Source organism: Carcharhinus amblyrhynchos, chromosome 33 (genome assembly GCF_965287045.1).
Source record: "Carcharhinus amblyrhynchos chromosome 33, sCarAmb.v2.hapA, whole genome shotgun sequence".
Taxonomy (NCBI): Eukaryota; Metazoa; Chordata; class Chondrichthyes; order Carcharhiniformes; family Carcharhinidae; genus Carcharhinus; species Carcharhinus amblyrhynchos.
This window is the reverse complement of record NC_137356.1, coordinates 5,548,929-5,570,229: the sequence shown is the minus strand read 5'-3', so window position 1 is coordinate 5,570,229 and position 21,301 is coordinate 5,548,929. Positions and strand designations below refer to the sequence as shown.

The window sequence follows — 21,301 nt, the reverse complement described above, 5'->3', positions numbered from 1 at the left end:
CAAGTTAGGCTGTGAGCTGAAACTAACTTTGATTTGCTGAGCTGTTTCTTTTCTTTCCCCCCCCCCCCACCCCACCACCCCTCTCCCTCAGTGTCAATTAATAAATTTCTCTCTCTCTCTCTCTCTCTCTGTGTCTCTCACTCTCTTCCAGGTCCATTGTATCATTACATGGGGGGGGGGGGTGGGGGGTGGGGGGGGGAAGGAATAATCGACTGTGACTTAAAAAATTAATACTCTCTCTGTCTTCTCCTCCCCCCCCCTCCTCCTCCTCCTCCTTTCACTCACTGCAACATGTCGAGAGAAGCACTCATGTAATCACTGAACAGAGAAAGAACGAGAGGGAGTTTAAGGCTTAACTACTCTGCAGTTCATGGCTCCATCGGAACTGGCTTACTGATACATGCACACAGAAGAACTCGGGAAACTTGCCCTTCCAAAACAGACTGGCTTAACAGCGGGGGGGGGTTTAAAACAGGCTCACGTTTTGATCTCATTTGGAGATGAGGCGTTGGAAGATGGAAAGGTGGCTACCGGGCACAAATGTATTTGTTGTATATATTGCACTTTTGAGCCACTTGGCAATTGTCAAGGCAGGTAAGTGACTTTTTCTAGAATGAATGCAGTTCCTCGTTCCTCCTCCCCTCCCCACTCCCTCCCTCCCTCTCTCTGCAGCATCCCCTGAACTCCTGCAAACTTGTGTTGCTTTGATCTCGCAACTGTCTGCTTTCGGTGATACTAAGGGAGACTTGAACATGAATTCGTCCTGTGTTTGGCGGGGGCGGAAGCAGTTATGAAAGTGCTGTAAACTTATCAAGGGCTGAGATTTCTTGCACTATTGCTTCAAATCTATTTTCAGTCAGTATTCAGAATTCCCTGGACAGATCTGCTTTGCAAAGTGTGTGTGTGTGTGTAAATTCTACCCAACTCTCTTGGATTGCATTTATTGATGTGTCAAGTCTATTTGGTATTATTTTGGATTTTATTCTACATTTTGGGAGTCATATAATGAAGCTTCACCCCCCCACCCAATTTAATTGTTGCAATTAAGATGTTGTGTCAGTGGTCCCTCTAGGGACTTGTAACCTGGATTTTGCAGTGTTTATCTATTAAATCAGATTTGGCAATGAAACCCGCTTTGATTGGGGAAAGGTGAGACAGAGACCCGGTACTGTACTTCCAATAATAGCATCATTTGTCAAACTCTCTGTAACATCAGTGTCCCTTTCATGAATCAGCTCTCCATCCTTTTGCCTGGGATCTGCACAGTGACATTTTGAGTGAGCCCGCTGTTACCTAGAGGTGCAGTTGTGTGCTCTTAAAAGGGTAATTTGTTCTTAAGGAGGTAACGGCGCACCTGAGAATGAAATCAAATCCCCCGTCCCTGTGAGTGATTTGATGACAGTTGTGCCCAGATGGGTTTTTTGAGTTTCGAAGGGTTTTGGTTGCGACGGTGAGTCCCACCTAGGGATTGAGGGCAGATTGTGGTGGATCGCACCCATTGGCATTCTTCCCAACTGTAGCTGGGAAGTACTTCATGTACAGCTCAGAGTTTGGCGCTGTGTCAGTGGTCCCTCTAGGCTTTGTACGGCAGCGTGACTGAGTTAATGGGATTTCCCATTTTTGGGCGCGTGTTGAGTGGGCGTCAGACAGGAGATGGTGCCGCCTTCCGTGGCATTCCAGCACTCGGCAACGTGAGCCGGACTCGCTCGCAGTGATTCGCTGGGGAGAGGGACCAGCGATGGGGCTGAAGCTGGATGTTGGAACAGACCCGAGGGGCTGAATGGCCTTCTGCTGTCCTGTGTCACTAAGATTGTCTTCGCCCCCATCTGCACATCAGTAACTTTCTGCTTTTTGAAGCATGCAACCCAAACTACAATCTACCAGGTTAAGATGAGAATCGTAGAATCCCTGCAGCGCACAGGGAGGCCATTCGGTCCATCAATCTGCACAGACTTTCTGACAGTGCATCTTACCCAGGCCCTCTCCCCCACCCTATCATCGAATCCCTGCAGTGCAGAAAGAGGCCATTCAGCCCAGTGAGTCTGTACCAACGTCAATACCACTCAGGCTTTATCCTCGTAACCCCATTTACCCTGCTAAGCCCCCTGATGCTAAGGGGCAATTGAGCGTGGGGTTAGCCCCGTAATCCCATGCATTTACTCCAATAATTGTTAAACCCCCCCCCCTCCCTTCCCCAATCGACCCCAGGTCCCTGGCGCTGTGAGGCAGCAGTGCTGACCACTGTGCCGCTGTGTTGTGACGTTTCCCCAAATCTCCAAAGCTGAGAGATTCAGCAGCAGGATCTGGGTTGGACTAAAGAGGCTTTGCTTTTTTTTTTGTGTCATATGTCACATGTATGTAATCCATCACCGTAACAGTCCAGCACTGAAAGTTGAACAGAAATCCCCAGATTAAGTAGAATCACGTTGTTTGCTCCCGTCTGTTTCCGTACGGGCTTGCACTGGTGCTTAACTTGGCCGCCTGAAGGTTGAACACTTGTAGCCTGCCCTACGTTGGAAGGGTATCCTTTTTAAGAGAAAAAAATCCACTTTCCCGACTGCGTTTTCCCATTGAGGTCCAGAGAAGGGCCTGATGCTTTAGTTACTCACAAAGCGCCTCCCACACAAGTCCTCGCTGGAATGTAGTGAGGTCACAGTGCCTGTCGTGACTGTTGTACAGTACCCACTGCTTCCGAGCCAGTATATGGAACTCTCTGCACCGTAAGGCAGTCAATTCTTAGTGTATTTTTATTTACTTTATTATTTTTTTTTAAACATTCAGGCTTCCAGGTTGACCCTCTGGCACACTCGCCGTCCAATCTGAAGTAATTTCAAAGTTGCAAACCACATGTATCGTCTAATGGACCGATCTCGCTTTAAGCTGATCTTTCTCTACAACCTAGCCCTGACTGTAACACTACGTTCTGCATCCTCTCCTTCCCTCCTCTATGAACGGTATGCTTTGTCTGTATAACGTGCAAGAATGTAGTGTACCCTAATGCACGTGACAATAATAAATCAAATCAAAGACTTTAACACTACGTTCTGCACTTTCTCCTTTCCTTCTCTATGAATGGTATGCTTTGCCAGTATAGTGTGCAAGACACAAGACTTTTCCCTGTATACTAATACACATGACAGTAATAAATAAAAGACTGTAACATTACATTCTGCACCCTCTCCTTCCCTTCTCTATGAATGGTATACTTTGTTTCTTGCATGCGATACAGACAAAGTATACCATTCATAGAGAAGGAAAGGAGAGGGTGCAGAATGTAATGTTACAGTCTTTGATTTGACTTAGTCACGTGTATTAGTATACAGTGAAAAGTATTGTTTCTTGCATGCGATACAGACAATACTTTTCACTGTATACTAATACACGTGACTAAGTCAAATCAAAGACTGTAACATTACATTCTGCACCATCTTTCCTTCTCTATGAATGGTATGCTTTATCTCTATAGCACGCAAGAAACAATACTTTTCACTGTATACTAATACGTGTGACAATAATAAATCAACTCAAACAGTCTCTAGGGGCTGAATGACCTCCTCCTGTTCCCCACAAAGGCAGTACCTTGTTGAAGGTTACAACCTTTGTATGTTGGGTGTCACTGTTCCTGAGGATGTTTTAATTTCATGGGGTGACTGAATTTGTTCAACAGAGTAAAACATCCCAAAATACTTTATTCTATAATGGTTAGGGTGTAGAAAAAGATCTACTTAAAGTGACGTCGGTCCATTTGATGCGTAGATGCGGTTTGCAACTTTGAAATTGCTTCCGATAGAGCAGCGAGTGTGCCAGCGGGTCAACCCCGTAGCCAGAATGCTTTCTTTTTTCAAAACAAAAATATACTAAGAATTGATTGCCTTACAATGCAGAGTTCCAAATACTGGCAAGCTGGCTCAGAGGCACTGTAACAGGGTAAAGTGTCCGCACGGTAGCACAGTGGTTAGTGCTGCTGCCTCACAGTGTCAGGGACCTGGGTTCGATTCCCAGCTTGGGTCACCGTCTGTGTGGCGTCTGCACATTCTCCCTGTGTCTGTGTGGGTTTCCTCCGGGTGCTCTGGTTTCCTCCCATGGTCCGAAAGGCATGCTGGTTAGGGTGCATTGACCAGAACGGGCGCCGGACTGTGGCGACTAGGGGAATTCCACAGTGACGTCATGGCATTGTTAATGTAAGCCCTACTTGTGACTAATTAATAAATAAACTTTAACTTTATATGGTGACACAGTGGTTAGCACCGTTGCCTGACAGCGCCAGGGACTCAGGTTCGATTCCCTACTTTAGGTCACTGTGTGGAGTCTGCATGTTCTCCCCATGTCTGTGTGGGTTTCGTCCCAGGTGCTCCGGTTTCCTCCCACAGTCCGAAAGACGTGCTGGTTAAGATGGATTGGCTATGCTAAATTGTCCCTTGGTGCTCCAATACGTGAGTCTAGTCAGCGCCACCCGGGAACAAAAATTAAAAAAAAACTCTTGAAATGAGGCCGAGATTGAGCACTCTAGTCTCGCAACGGTTCTTGAACCAGAGTCACCTGTGTCCTACACCAGTTTGCAGCTGGAAACTGGGTACCGCTGCCTCATAGCTCCAGGGACCTGAGTTCGATTCCCGGCTCGGCTCACTGTCTGTGTGGAGTTTGCACATTCTCCCCGTGTCTGCGTGGGTTTCCTCCCACATGTGCGGGTTTAGGTTGACCATGGTAAATTGCCCCTTGGTGTCTCGGGATGTGTAGGTGAGAGGGATTAACGGGGTAAATATGTGGGGTTGCAGGAATAAGGCCTGGGTGGGATTGTGTCGGTACAGGCTCGATGGGGCCGAATGGCCTCTTTTTTTGCACTGTAGGGATTCTATGATTCTATCCCATGAAGGTGAATTTTTAAAACGTTGATTTGATGGGATGTGGGCAACACTGGCTGGGCCAGCATTTATTGCCCACTTGTAACTGTCCTCCGTTTCAGAGGGCAGTTGAGAGTCAACCACATTTCTGTGGCTTTGGAGTCACATGTAGGCCAGACCGGGTAAGAACAGCAGATTTCCTTCCCTAAAGGGACATTAGTGACCCAGATGGGTTTTTCTGACAATTGACAATGGTTTCAAAAGCAGACTTTTTAATTCTAGATTTGGAAGCTGCCATTCTTCTGGGCCAAGAGTGGCGTAGGGTAGGTGCAGAGAATAGATCATAGAAACCCTACAGTGCAAGAGGAGGCTATTTAGCCCATCGAGTCTGCACTGACCAAGATCCTATCCCCATAACCCCATGCTTTAACCCTAGCCAGTCCCCTTGACACTAAAGGATGAGTTTTTTTTTAGCACGGTCAACCCACCTAACCCACATGTCTTTGGAGTGTGGGATGGAGCACCTGGAGGAAACCCACGCAGACACGGGGAGAACGTGCAAACTCCACACAGTCAGCGACCCGAGGCATCTGCATTTGGCAGCGTTGGTTGGCTATCCTTAGCCCTTCTGTGTTTGAAGTGATAATTGGAGAAGGGTGGGTGTGATGCAGATGGAATCCCTTTTTGACTTCTCAGTGGTGCCGGAACAGTGGAGTTCCTGCGATAGGATGTTCTCAAAGTCCCATTGACGTGCTTCTAATGAAGTGGGGTAATGACAATTCAGCCCAATGAGAAACGAGCTGGCTTCCTTGTCTCCAATTATGGAAAATTCCTTGGATTTTTCATTTTGGAGTTGCATTTTTTTTTTGTTGCACTCTGCCTCCTTCTCCTCCTGTCTGTGCTGACTCACTCTGGGGCTCGGTGCCACCAGCCCACTGATTCCTCTGCCAAAAGGCTACTTCTTCATGTGTGAAACTGCGTAGGCAGAGAGCGAGTTGGACTGGAAGTAATCTTTTCTCCTGTCTGCTATTTCCCTCACCTCCTGCTGCTGTTGTCCAAAAACTCTCTTCCCTGCCCTGGAACGCAGCTCCTGTGTTTCTCTGCTCTGTCCCCGCCATGTCTCCCCTCAGCCCGTCCTGCCCTGGGGATCCAGTACCTGCCTCTTCTCAACCATTTCCAGAGCTAAACCCCTGACACCCTTGCACATTCTCCAACCCCCACTCCACCACCCCACCCCCCCCCCCCCCCCCCCCACCCGGAACCACCACCACCCGCCCCCACTCCGAAACTCCACCAACTTAATCCCTGATCATTGGATTCCTCTCATAGAATTTACAGTGCAGAAGGAGGCCATTTGGTCCATCAAGTCTGCCCCAACAACAGTCCTGCTCAGGATCTAACCCCACATTTACCCTCTTAATCCCCCGACACTAAGGGGCAATCCAGCACGGGCCAATCCACCTAACCAGCAGGTCTTTGCGGTGTGGGAGGAAACTGGAGTACCTGGAGGAAACCCATGCAGACATGGGGAGAATGTGCAAGCTCCACATAGACCAGCCTGGAATCGAACCCAGGTCCCTAACGTCATAAGGCAGCAGTGCTAACCACTGTCCTCTGGAACTATTCCCCACTGTTGTCCTTTTTTGACCTCTTTGCAGTCTTTGCCTGCACCCATTTCTCTCCCTCCTCTCTGTCACCCATCTTGGCTTGAATGACTCCACTCTCGTTTCCAGAGCAACTCCCATGCACTTTGCCAATTATCTATTGTTGTCTTCCTTCTCTGTCTCATCGACAAGCTGCTGAAGAAGTGGGGGGGGGGTCAGTTCTCAGCCAGATGTTGAGAACACCCAGCCGTACCTCTCCACTCATCGATTCCTACAGTGCAGGAGGAGGCTATTCAGGTCATTGAGGCTGCAATCTCTCCCAGGCCCTATCCCCGTAACACCATATATACCTTAGCCACTCTCCCTGACACTAAGGGGCAATTTAGCATGGCCAATCCACCTAACCTGCACATCTTTGGACTGTGGGAGGAAACTGGAGCACCCGGAGGAAACCCACGCAGACACGGGGAGAATGTGCAAACTCCGCACAGACAGTGACCCGAGCTGGGAATTGAACCCAAGTCCCTGGTGCTGTGAGGCAGCAGTGCTAACCACTGTGCCACCCTCCTCTCTCTCTCTGTACCCTGTCGCTGCCTCTGTGTTGTGGGACCACCTATTTACTATCCAGTATTGGGTGAGTTGCAGCTTGCCCCAGTTTAAACCGCAGGGAGGCCGTACCCCTCACCCTTTGTCGCTGTTGTAAACTGACTGGTCTGCCGTTGATTGCTTTACCTGCACACACACGTTCTGGCATTCGTGCTTGCTGCTTTGTACAGTTTTATGTAAATTTCCTGGGAGCAGAGCCGGTGAGGTCAGCATTTTGGAAAATGGGAAACTCTGCATGTTACAGAACATCTGTGCGCTCTCGACTGACTCGCAAAAGATTCCCATTAACCCCAGGACTTCCTCTCGAAATGTTCAGCGGTTTTAATGCTGAATTTTGACTAAAAAAAACCCAAGCTGACAGCAAGAAGTGGACCCATTTTGTACAGTTACATCTGGGCACAAGATGATATCCCAAAACACACTCCGATAATATCCCTATAATGCAGAAGGAGGCCATTCAGCCCATCGAGTCTGCACTGACACTCTGACAGAGCATCTTACACCGAGCCCCATCCCCATAACCCCACACGTTGTTCTCGCTAATCTCTCTGACCTGCACATCTTTTGACACTAAGGGGCAATTTAGCATAGCCAATCCACCTAACCTGCAAATCTTTGGACAGTAAGGGGCAACTTAACATGGCGAATCTACCTAATTTACACATCTTTGGACACTAGGGGGCAATTTAGCATGACTAACGCACCTAACCTATGCATTTTTGGACAGTAAGGCATAACTTAGCATGGTCAATCCATGTAACCTATACATCTTCGGACACTAAGGTGCAATTCACCATGACTAGTCCGCCTAACCTGCACGCGTTTGGACTGTGGGAGGAAACCGGAGCACCGGGAGGAAACCCATGCAGACACGAGGCAAAAGTGCGAGCTCTACGCGGACAGTGACCTGAGGCTGGAATCGAACCTGGGTCCCTGGTGCTGAGAGGCAGCAGTGCCAGCGGCCCATGCCACCCAAGACACACTCTGGTTATGGGCTGGGGAAGTTGGGAAGAAAGAGTTCTGCATGTTGTGGTGGGAAATGATAAAAGATACTCCGAGTTCTTTGTAAAATAGGTCGTGATGTGATGGCACAGAATGGATTGGGGAATTCCTGTCCTCCGTTGCTCATTGTGCAACATTTCCTTGGTAATATCTCAATCTCCTGATTGCCCATGTCCCTCTTGGGGTAGGGAATGCTGCTTGCATCTATCTTGGAGAATAATGTGCGGTTCAATTTGAATGAGCTAATCTATGCAGCCTGTAGATTCTTCACCACGATTACATGCTTGAGTGATATAATCGCTTGTACGCATTCCAATCTCCATTAATCCCCCGAGAGCTCACTGACATCTTTAATTCATCTGAATTATTTCAAATTAACTACCGTCAGGTAAATATCTGATACCCGATGCAAGAACACATTACAATTCAGCAGAGTTTAAATTAAACTGTTATTACTTTCTCTCCTCTGGAGGTTTTTGAGATTTTTGTCTCGGGGCCAAGTTTACAGTAGGCTTCTACTCCGATCTGGTCACGTTTCATCCCTATACGTTGGTTCTCTACAGTCACGCAATGTCTCCTCCTTCTGGTGTGCATTACTTAGGCTGGCTGGTGTGGAGTATCATCGCTAGCATGGAACAGTTGGGCCGAAGGGCCTGTTTCTGCGCTGTATGTACTTTGGTAATAGTAAATAGAGTGGTTGGGGTGTGGAATGCACTGCCTGCTGTGATAGTGGAGTCGGACACTTTAGGAACTTCCAAGTGGTTATTGGATAGGCACGTGGAACGGACCAGAATGATAGGGAGTGGGATAGCTTGATCTTGGGATTGAACATAGCTCGGCACAACATTGAGGGCTGAAGGGCCTGTACTGTGCTGTTATGTTCTATGTTCTAAATACTATTTGACCAAAATATTTTCTGACCAAAAGCCCACAAGCCATAGGAGCAGAATTAGGCCACTCAGCCCATCCAGTCTGTTCCATCATGGCTGATACTTTCCTCATCCCCATTCTCCTGCCTTTTCTCCATAACCCCTAATCTTCTTATTAATCAAGAACCTATCTATCTCTGTCTCAAATACACTCAATGACCCGGCCTCCACAACCTTCTGTGGCAAAAAGTTCCACAGATTCTCCACTCTCTGGCTGAAGAAATTCCTCCTCATCTCTGTTTTAAAGGATCGTCCCTTTAGCCTGAGGTTGTTCCCTCTGGTTCTAGGTTTTCCTACCAGTGGAAACACCCTCTCCACTCTATCCAGGCCTCGCAGTATCCTGTAAGTTGGAGGTGAGAGAGACACCTCCAACCTACAAGATACTGCCACCAAGTCCACTCACCTGACAAAGGAACAGCGCTCCGAAAGCTTGTGGGTTTTACTACCAAATAAACCTGTTGGACTTTAACCTGGTGTTGTAAGACTTCTTATTGAGTTTACCCCGGTCCAACGCCAGCATCTCCATGTTTCCCTCGGCCTGCGGAGAGTTGCACATGTGGTGATTTAGTGCCGATTACCGTCTTTTCCTTGAATCTGCCAGTGATGTTACTGAGAGGCAATGTGATCCCAGCTAAGGTGCTAATTGAATGAGGAACGGCGTACCAGATTTTACTGATCCTATAATTACTGCAGTAAACTTTCTCTGTTGCAGTTGGCACTGTGAAAATCCCACCTCCGTCACTAATCTCTTTCTACACTGCTCCTCAATAGTGGGACCCTGGGAGGCTGTAGATGTGATTTGGGTATATCTGCCCTTTGGGTCAGGGTTGTACGCTGTCTACGTGGGGAAGACATGGGGGCTGGTTCTGAGATTCCACAGCTTGCAGTTAGATGGACGTCCTAAGGATGTTCTAGTCAACCAATTGCTTTGGAGTAGTGTGTTAGCATTGCTTTGTAGGTGAACGCAACAGCCACTAGGCGCACAGCAAGATCTCACAAATGGGGTTACTGTAATAAGTCTGTGGAGGCAGAAGTACCTTCACCGAAACCCCTTAATTTACAATTCCGACAGCAGTACACAGAGTGCTCGCAGTCAGCAGTCTACCTTGGGGAGCGCTCGAGGAACTAGCTTTCTTTTAGAATACAGTCTGTTAGTCGTGTGGGTTCCATTGATTGGCCATGCTAAATTGAGCCTTAGTGTCAGGGAGATGAGCAGGGTAAACATGTGGGATTATAGGAACAGGGCTTGGGTGGGTAGTTGTCAGTGCAGGCTCGATGGGCTGAATGGCCCCCTTCTGCGCTGTAGAGATTCTATGATTCCAAACGGCAGTCAGGTATGGATGCCAAGTGACTAAATTTTCCTCCCTCCAGGGCAAAGAACAGCACAAGAACATGCCCTTAGGCCCTCCGACCCTACACCCACCGTATTGTTCTATCTAGACACGCCCGGTTAAATACAAGGATTGGTTCATCAATTGACTCCTTAGTCTGGGAGTTCGCATTCCAATAGGCCAATCTTAATAGCCTGATTGAAGTTATTATTAATAGACTTGGCAAGAACAGAGAAAAGTGCAGCTCAGGAACAGGACCTTCAGCCTTGCAAGCCTGCTGCGATCATGCTGCCTGACTGAACTAAAACCATCTGCCCTTACAGAGTCCGTATCCTCCCATTCCCATCCTGTTCATGTATTTGTCTAGTTGCCCCTTAAATGCCACTATCATACCTGATCTCAACACCTCCCCGCGTAGTGCGTTCCAGGCATTCACCACCCTCTGCGTAAAAAAAAAACTTACCTCACACATCTCCTCTAAACTTTTCCCCAAACACTGTAAACCCATGTTGAGATTATTGAGTAGGAGGTACAACAGGGCCTTTGAAACCTGCTGTGGAATCTTTTTAACATCCGCCCAAACGGGTAGATGAGGGCTTAGCCATCTGCTCACTCGGGTGGGTGAGATAAACGGCTGGAGGAGACCCACGCAGACACGGGGAGAAAGTGCCAGCTCCACGCCGACAGTCACCCTAGCCGGGAATCGAACCCGGGTCCCTGGCGCTGTGAGGCAGCAGTGCCAACCCGCTGTGTCCGCCATGCTTGACTCTCTCTATCGCCCCCTGAGGCCAGTGAGAGATGGGCAGCAAACACCGGTGACGGCAACGTCCAATGAACTTTGCTTTAAAACAAGGGTTTGCAAGCGGTCTAGGACCAGCAGGAGGTGAGAGGGACGGACGCCAGGAGGGAGATTAGCGCAGCTGTTGGATTTACAGCTTCAAGGAGGTTCTCGAGACGCAGATAAACTTTTTGAAGGCTTTTCCTGCAGCTGTGACGAACTGGCTGAGGGTCTGACTGACTTAGCATTGCTGTTCGGCAGCGCTCCGAACTCCGGCGTGCGTACGTACACTTTGTGTCACGAATGGTGCATTCCCTTCCGACGGGCAAGTGATTTTCCCGCCCTCCGACCTTTATTCCAAAGCGTTGCCGCTGAACCGGGGCTCAGGATTTTTAAAAAAATAATTCCTTCCTGGATATCGGCGTTGCTGGCCAGCTCAGCATTCTTAGCCCGTCCCTGAGAATGCTGGGGTGAGCTTTCTTTTAGAATACAGTCTGTTAGCCGTGTGGGTTCTGTTGATTGGCCATGCTAAATTAGTGTCGGGGGGGATTAGCAGGGTAAATATGTGGGTTTACAGGAATAGGGCCTGGGTGGGATTGTCGTCAGTGCAGGCTCGATGGGCCAAATGGCCTCCTTCTGCACTGTAGGGATTCTAATGATTCCGGACAGTCGCAGAGGGCAGTCGGGCGTGGATGATTAAATTTTCCTGCCTCCTGGGCAAAGAACAAAGAACAGGCCCTTTGGCCCTCCAAGCCTACACTGACCATGTTGTTCTATCTGGACCAGCCACCTGTATCCCTCTATTCCCCGCCTGTTCGTGCGTGTATCCAGATAAGCCTTAAATGCCTCAATCACCTCACTTGGCAGTGCCCCCGGCACCACCTCTGTTTAAGAAAAAAATCCCCCACACATCATAGAATAATCATAGAATCCCTACAGTGCAGAAGGAGGCCATTCAGCCCATCGAGCCTGCATCAACAACAATCCTACCCCAGACCCTATCCCCATAACCCCACTTATTTACACTGCTAGTCCGCCTTACATTAAGGGGCAATTTACTATGGCCAATCCACCTAGCCGGCCCATCTTTGGACTGTGGGAAGAAACAGGAGAACCCGGAGGAAACCCACGCAGACATGGGGAGAATGTGCAGTCTCTACACAAACAGTCGTCTGAGACCGGAATTGGACCTGGGTCCCTGGAGCCTGAAGGCAGCAGTGCTAACCACTGTGCTGCCCATATCTCCCCCCCCACCACCCCGCCAACTTACCTCGAACTTGCACCCTCTTGCATTATCATTTCTGCCCTGGGGAAAAAGCTTCTAACTGTTCACCTTATCCACGTCCCTCTTAATTTTATAAACTTCTATCTGTCAAGTCACCCCTCAGCCTCTGTCTTTCCAGGGTGAACAATCCCAGTTTATTCAATCTCTCCTCATAGCGAATACCCTCCATAGCAGGAAACATCCTGGTAAACCTTTCCTGCACTCTCTCCAAAGCCTCCACATCCTTCTGGTAGTGCGGTGACCAGAATTGGACACAATATTCCAAATGTCACGAGTAGGCTTACTTTAACACTGCAGTGAAGTTGCTGTGAAAATCCCCTAGCCGGCACAGTCTGGCGCCTGTTCGGGTACACTGAGGGAGACTTTAGCACGGTCACTGTACCCTAACCAGCACGTCTCCCAGACTGTGCGGGTAAGGGACTGACCTCAAACTGGCTCACACACTCGCTCCCAGAGGTTGAGTACACAGTTTAAACTGCTGGGAAACAAATTAAGTTCAATTCATCAATTGTTGAGATTTGCATCTTTTGTGTTTTCTGCAAATTCTGGCATGCTGAGATAAATGAATTACATTTCATGTGTAGCCTCTGTGCCTGTGTTGCAATAATCAGTATGGAGTAAACTCTCTCAAACACCAATCTGATATTAACCCACTCATCTGCTTTCTGAATGAATATTGGGCTTGGAGAACAGGAAGAACTCCCCTATTGCTCTGAGCTTTTATATCCCTTTGAGGCAAGACTTGGTTTAGTGTCCCTTCTGAAAGCCGTCACCTCCAACAGAGCAGCACTCCCTCAGTACTGACCCTCTGACACTACAGCATTCCCTCAGTACTGACCCTCTGACAGTGCGGCACTCCCTCAGTACTGACCCTCTGACAGTGCGGCACTCCCTCAGCACTGACCCTCTGACAGTGCGGCACTCCCTCAGCACTGACCCTCTGACAGTGCGGCACTCCCTCAGCACTGACCCTCTGACAGTGCGGCACTCCCTCAGCACTGACCCTCTGACAGTGCGGCACTCCCTCAGCACTGACCCCCTGACAGTGCGGCACTCCCTCAGCACTGACCCCCTGACAGTGCGGCACTCCCTCAGCACTGACCCCCTGACAGTGCGGCACTCCCTCAGCACTGACCCTCTGACAGTGCGGCACTCCCTCAGCACTGACCCTCTGACAGTGCGGCACTCCCTCAGCACTGACCCTCTGACAGTGCGGCACTCCCTCAGCACTGACCCTCTGACAGTGCGGCACTCCCTCAGCACTGACCCTCTGACAGTGCGGCACTCCCTCAGCACTGACCCTCTGACAGTGCGGCACTCCCTCAGCACTGACCCTCTGACAGTGCGGCACTCCCTCAGCACTGACCCTCTGACAGTGCGGCACTCCCTCAGCACTGACCCTCTGACAGTGCGGCACTCCCTCAGCACTGACCCTCTGACAGTGCGGCACTCCCTCAGCACTGACCCTCTGACAGTGCGGCACTCCCTCAGCACTGACCCTCTGACAGTGCGGCACTCCCTCAGCACTGACCCTCTGACAGTGCGGCACTCCCTCAGCACTGACCCTCTGACAGTGCGGCACTCCCTCAGCACTGACCCTCTGACAGTGCGGCACTCCCTCAGCACTGACCCTCTGACAGTGCGGCACTCCCTCAGCACTGACCCTCTGACAGTGCGGCACTCCCTCAGCACTGACCCTCTGACAGTGCGGCACTCCCTCAGCACTGACCCTCTGACAGTGCGGCACTCCCTCAGCACTGACCCTCTGACAGTGCGGCACTCCCTCAGCACTGACCCTCTGACAGTGCGGCACTCCCTCAGCACTGACCCTCTGACAGTGCGGCACTCCCTCAGCACTGACCCTCTGACAGTGCGGCACTCCCTCAGCACTGACCCTCTGACAGTGCGGCACTCCCTCAGCACTGACCCTCTGACAGTGCGGCACTCCCTCAGCACTGACCCTCTGACAGTGCGGCACTCCCTCAGCACTGACCCTCTGAAGGCGTGGCTCTCCCTCAGCACTGACCCTCTGACAGTGCGGCTCTCCCTCAGCACTGACCCTCTGACAGTGCGGCACTCCCTCAGCACTGACCCTCTGACAGTGCGGCGCTCCCTCAACACTGACCCTCTGATGGCGCGGCTCTCCCTCAGCAGGCTCAATGGGCCGAATGGCCTCCTTCTGCACTGTAGAGATTCAGTGACTCTTAGCGTCAGGAGGATTAGCAGGGTAAATATGTGTAGTTACGGGGATAGAACATGGGTGCAGATGTGATGGGCCGAATGGCCTCCTCCTGTACGGCAGGGACTTAGTGATTCTCTATGATGCCCTGAAACCGAAATAGCTCTGACAAAAATGGATGGATGCACATCTTCAGATGCTGAGTTCGTGACCGTTTTCCTTTGGAGGAGGGGATGGAGGTGGGAGGGAGAGGAGGGGGACTGGGGTGGGGGGATGCAGAGTGAGACTCAAGGAAAAAATTTCTAGCCTGAGGGGGGGAATCTCGACTGGAGATAAGGCGAAAGGGCAGAAAGGGTCAAGCTCGGAGGCACTTGATCTGTTGCTGGAATGTGGACTGTCTGAGTGCACACTCGCTGCAGGCTGATTGTTGGCTGCCGAGAGTGGAGCGGGGGGGAGATTGTGGGCGCCTTTGGATGCCGAGTTGATTTGCAAACAAGATAAAGATCGCTCCAATGCATTAGGCATGTCCAAAAAAAATGTCTTTTTAAAGGGTTCCTTTCCCAGAGGTTCATTACAGGGCAGCTTGTTGTGAAAGACTCAGCACAGCGAGTTCTCCCCGAGTGTCGGGGATACGTGGCCATCGTCGTTCACTCCCATGCTGCTTGATAAAGGAGGGGAAAGGGGGGTCAGCGGGAGCGAACTGGTCTCTGATGTTTGCGGCCTGTTCGGTATTTACCCTTTTTTGTTTTGTTATAGAATCCCTGCCGTGTAGAAGGAGACCGTTCGGCCCATCAAGTCTGCACCAACCACAATCCCAGCCAGGCCCTATCCTTGTAACCTCACACCCGGTTAATCCCCGCCACTAAGGGACAATTTTAGCATGGCCAACCAACCTCACCCGCATGTCTTTGGGAGTGTGGGAGGAAACTGACAGCAAGAAGTGGACCCATATTGTACTGTTACATCTGGGCACAAGATGATATCCCAAAACGCACTCCAGTAGCGTCCCTATACTGCAGAAGGAGGCCATTCAGCCCATCAAGTCTGCACAGACTCTCTGACAGAGCATCTTACACCGAGCCGGAGGAAACCCACGCAGACACGGGGAGAATGTGCAAACTCCACACAGACAGTGACCCGAGCTGGGAATTGAACCCAGGTCCCTGGTGCTGTGAGGCAGCAGTGCTAACCACTGTGCCACCCTCCTCTCTCTCTCTCTCTCCACCCCGTCGCTGCCTCCGTGCTGTGGGGCCACCTATTTACTATCCAGTATTGGGTGAGTTGCAGCTTGCCCCAGTTTAAACCGCAGGGAGGCCGTACCCCTCACCCTTTGTCGCTGTTGTAAACTGACTGGTCTGCCGTTGATTGCTTTACCTGCACACACACGTTCGTGCTTGCTGCTTTGTACAGCTTTATGTAAATTTCCTGGGAGCAGAGCCGGTGAGGTCAGCATTTTGGAAAATGGGAAACTCTGCATGTTACGGAACATCTGTGTGCTCTCGACTGACTCGCAAAAGATTCCCATTAACCCCAGGACTTCCTCTCGAAATGTTCAGTGGTTTTAATGTTGAGTTTTGACTAAAAAAACCCAAACTGACAGCAAGAAGTGGACCCATTTTGTACAATTACATCTGGGCACAAGATGATATCCCAAAACACACTCCGATAACATCCCTATAATGCAGAAGGAGGCCATTCAGCCCATCGAGTCTGCACCGACACTCTGACAGAGCATCTTACACCGAGCCCCATCCCCATAACCCCACGCATTGATCCCGCTAGTCTCTCTGACCTATGCATCTTTGGACACTAAAGGGCAAATTAGCATAGCTTATCCACCTAACCCACACGTGGGAGGAAACTGGAGCACCCAAAGGAAACCCACGCAGACACGGGGAGAACATGCAAATTCCACACAGACAGTGACCCAAGCTGGTAATCGCACCTGGGTCCCTGGCGCTGTGAGGCAGCAGTGCTAACCATTGAGCCACTGTGCCGCTCAGGTAAACCCAGCCACAATCCTATCTGAGTTTGAACGTGGTGGAATCTCCACTGAGACTTGTACAGTAATCCCATGAACTTTCCGTTTAAGCAATTAGAACCGAGATCTGGATTTCTTCAGCACCTTATCCAGACTCCTTGTCTGGATACAATCTCAGTCCTTTCCAAAAAGACAAGTTTGCAAAAAAAAAGCAAACTAATAATTAGAATTGCAGATGTGGATTGCGGACAGTGTAATATTCATAGCAGCAATGTTCTCCACTTGCCTGAATGAGTGCAGTTCCAACACTCAAGAAGCTCGACACCATCCAGGACAAAGCTTTCCTGCTTGATTGGTACCCGTAAACATCCACTCCCTACCCCATCTATACATAGTGGCAGCTGCGTGTACCGTCTACAAGGCTCCTTAGGCAGCACCTTCCAAACCCATGACCACTTCCATCTAGAAGGACAAGGAGGGGGCATGCTGGCACAGAGGCACACTGCTGCCTCACAGCACCAGAATCCCTGGTTCGATTCTGGCCTCGGGTCACTGACTGTGTGGAATCTGCATGTTCTCCCCATGTCTGCATGGGTTTCCTCCCACAATCCAAAGATGTGCGGGTTAGGTTGATTGGCCATGCTAAATTGACCTCAGTGTCAGGGGGGACTAACAGGGTAAATATGTGGGGTTACGGGGATAGGGCTTGGGCGGGATTGTGGTTGGTGCAGACTCGATGGGCCGAAAGGCCTCCTTCTGCATTATTCTATGATGAGGGCAGCAGATATACAGGGGAACATCTCCATCTGCAAGTTCCCTTCAAAGCCACACACATTTCTGATTTGGCTTGTACTCGTTAGAGTTTAGAAGAATGAGGGGAGATCTCATTGAGACGTATAAGATGATGAATGGGATGGATAGGATAGAGGTGGAGAGACTCTTCCCGCTCAAAAAAGACAGTAGGACTAGGGGGCACAGCCTCAAGATAAAGGGGGGGCGGTTTAGAACGGAGTTGAGGAGGAACTTCTTCACTCAAAGGGTGGTGAATCTCTGGAATTCTCTGCCCGTTGAAGTGGTGGAGGCTGCCTCGCTAAATATTTTTAAGACGCGGGTTGATGGGTTTTTGATAGGAGAGGGGATTAAGGGTTATGGGGAGAGGGCGGGAATGTGGAACTGAGCCACGACAGATCAGCCATGATCTTATTGAATGGCGGGGCAGGCTCGAAGGGCCAGATGGCCTACTCCTGCTCCTATTTCTTATGTTCTTATGAACTATATTGCGTGTCCCTTCACTGTCACTGGGTCAAAATCCTGGAACCCCCTCACTAACAGCACTGTGGGTGTACCTACACCACATGGATTGCAGTGGTTCAAGAAGGCAGCTCATCATCACCTTTGCAAGGGGCAATTAGAGATGAGCAATAAATGCTGGCCTAGCCAGTGACGCCCACATCCTCTTGAATAATAGGAACAAGGAGAAAGCAGATTCTCCCTTCAGTGGGATTCTTGCCCCCTTTTTGAGTGAGGTATTTTGATTGCTGGGTGTCTGATGCCTGAAGAAGTCACCAAGCCTTGGGATCTCCAAGCACAGAGATTGATAAGATGTCAAGAGGTGCACCTTCCACATGCAAACCATAAAATGGTCACTCCAGATGTAGCACATAGCCATTGTTTTCAGATTGCAAATGGAGACAGCGCCCAGGGATGAGGAGTTTCAGTGAGGTGGAACAACAGCAGAACTTGGGATTGTTCTCCTTGGAGAAGAGAAAGTTTAGAGGAGATTTGATTTGAGGTGCTCAGAATCATGAGAGGTCTGGACATAGTCAATCAGGAGAAACTGTTCCCATTGGAGGAAGAATCGAGAATGAGAGGGCACAGATTTAAGGTAATTGGCAAAAGAAGCAAGGGGGACACGAGGAGAAACAGTTTCACACAGCAAGTGGTTCGGGCCTGGAATGCACTGTCTGAGAGTGTGGTGGAGACACATTCACACAGTGAGTAATTAGGATCTGGAATGCACTGTCTGAGAGTGTGGTGGAGACTGATTTACACGGCGAGTGGTTAGGATCTGGAATGTACTGTCTGAGAGCGTGGTGGAGACACATTCACACAGTGAGTAATTAGGATCTGGAATGCACTGTCTGAGAGTGTGGTGGAGACTGATTCACACGGCGAGTGGTTAGGATCTGGAATGTACTGTCTGAGAGCGTGGTGGAGACTGATTCACACGGCGAGTGGTTAGGATCTGGAATGTACTGTCTGAGAGTATGGTGGAGACAGATTCACACAGTGAATGGTTAGGAACTGGAATGTTCTGTTATTCGACCCAACAAAATGGCTGAATCACTCAATAAGATCTTGTCTTTACAAACTAGAGCTCCAAAGTTAACAGGCTGGAGAGGAAATTCCCTCAAATTATTTTCCCAAAGTTGAGATTTTATTCTTGGAGTAAGGTCAGGAAGCCATTCAGAGACTACAGAGTTCTGCTATTTGATTGAATCTTTGCTGATCTGTATGAGAACTCACTCTAACACTTGGTGGCTTTTATCCAGGGATCAACCATCCCAACATCAATCGCTCAACCTCAGTTTAGATAATTTCAGTAGACATCCCCCTCAGTCTCATCAACTCTTTTTGGGTGGCTAGTGTTCTCCTGTTGGTGGCTGGAACCTCCTCCTTTCTGCTGACCATCAGCAAACTGTGTGTGTGGGATCCATGGTAACGCCTCTCTGTGACACCAGTGGGATTTGGCTATTCCAGAAGGACCTTTTGCAACCTTGCTTCCTGTTCAGTCAGTGGCTCGGACAGTGGCGGCAGGCGATGTGGGTTTGGATGCGTATTGGCTGTTTATATCTCGACGTGGTCAGACCCTTGCCAAGAGCTTTGAAAGATCATGTCAAGTCTCCTTGAGGCAGCCAGTTGGCAGTCTTTTGCATTGCGATGCGTTACTCCAGGATACGTTTGTCAATCCAATACAAACAGGGAAATAAATGCTCCTGAATTTCAAAACAATAGCCTGCAAGATACTGGGCCGATCTTCAAAGCATGAACTTGGTTCCTCCCATCTTTCCACTAATAAGAGTGTGTGTTTGAATCGAACCGGGGTCCCTGGAGCTGTGAGGCAGCAGTGCTGACCACCGTGCCATGACTCCCCTACTGATCCAAAATCTCGGCCTTAAATGACCCTGGAACTCTGTAATAAGTCTTTGGAGGCAGAAGCCCCTTCACCATATCCTTTTATTTATAATTCCAACAGTAGTACACAGAGGAATTTCACAGTAATGAATAAGTAAGCTTTACAGAGTGCTCGCAGTCAGCAGTCTACCTTCAGGAGCACCAGAGGAACTGACACGCCTGGTTAAATACTAGGAAAGACTCCCTGATTGGCCCAATGATTGACTCCTTAATCAGGGAGCTCATACTCCAATAGGCCAATCTCATTGGCTTGATTGGAGTCATTACAGTAACTTGGTAAGAACAAAGAACAGGACAGCACAGGAACAGGCCCTTCGGCCCTCCAAGCCTGCTCCGATCATGGTGTCTGCCTAAACTAAAGCCGTACGCACTTACGGAGCCCCTATCCTTCCATTCCCATCCTATTCATGTATTTGTCTAGTTGCTCCTTACAGGTCAATATCGTATCTGCTCCCACCCCCCTCTTCGGGCAGTGCATTCCCGACGTTCACCACCCTCTGTGTAGAAAAAAACACTTGCCTCGCACATCTCCTCTAAACTTTTCCCCACGCACGTTCAACCTATGTCCCCTAGTACTTGACTTTTCTATCCCAGGAAAGATTATTGAGTGGGAGGTACAACAGGGTCTTGAAACATGTTATGGAATCTTTTTAACATCCGCCTGAACAGGTGGACGAGGGCTCGGGTTTAACATCTTGTCTGAAAGTTGGGACCTCCAACAATGCAGCAGTCTTGTGACGGGGCCCCATCTGCTCACTTGAGTGGGTTAGAGCGCCTGGAGGAAATATTCCAATCGGCCAACCTCAATGGCTTGATTGAAGTCGTTACAAAGTCCTTACCACAGGGAACAGTGGGAGGCAAAGACTCTTAACCCTCTGAGAAATTCCCCCTCAGTTTTAAATTGGCTCACCATTGATGCCCTGTCACACAGCTACAGACTTGACAGTACTGGCAACTCTCTAATGGGTGGTCTAGTTCTGAAGTCCATCGTGGGTTTTTGGCTAGGGTATTTAACTAAGTGGGGAAAAATGGCTGTGGAGTCTAGTCTTGTGTGGTTCCGACCACCAGCTCCTGCCCAAACCCTCTGCATCACTCATGAGCGTTGAGCAGTGAGTGTTAGTTGGAGCTGTGCATCCCAGAAGATTGGCCTAACTGCAGTCCTGGGGATTTGGAATGACTGTAGGCTGATTAAGTTTATTTATTAGTGTCACAAGTAACACAGCAATGAAGCTACTGTGAAAATCTGCTATTCGCCATACTCCGGCGCCTGTTCGGGTACACTGAGGGAGAATATAGCACGGCCAATGCATCCTAACCAACATGTCTTTCGGACTGTGGGAGAAAACCGGAGCACCCGGAGGAAACCCATGCAGACTCGAGGAGAATGTGCAAATTCTGCACAGACAGTGGCCCAAGCTGGGAATCGAACCCAGGTCCCTGACTCATGTGAGGGCAGCAGTGCTAACCACTGTGCCAGCCTGGTTAGCCCATGTGATGGAAAGAGCATTGGAGCCTCTCCCATCACGGCCCATTGCTGGGGAGGTGGAGGAGGGGAGGGAGGGGGTCACTC

The 21,301-nt window shown here is 49.7% G+C and overlaps 1 protein-coding gene across 1 annotated transcript in view; it reads left to right on the top strand.

The window, feature by feature from the left end:
• Positions 1–208: 208 nt before the first annotated feature.
• LOC145361085 (uncharacterized) overlaps positions 209–21,301 on the top strand; it is a 266,002-nt gene continuing 244,909 nt past the window's right edge. The window contains exon 1 of the mRNA XM_080216669.1: positions 209–594. Within this exon, the coding sequence (XP_080072795.1) occupies positions 501–594 (94 nt within the window). The 5' untranslated portion in view covers positions 209–500. The remainder of the gene's footprint in view (positions 595–21,301) is intronic.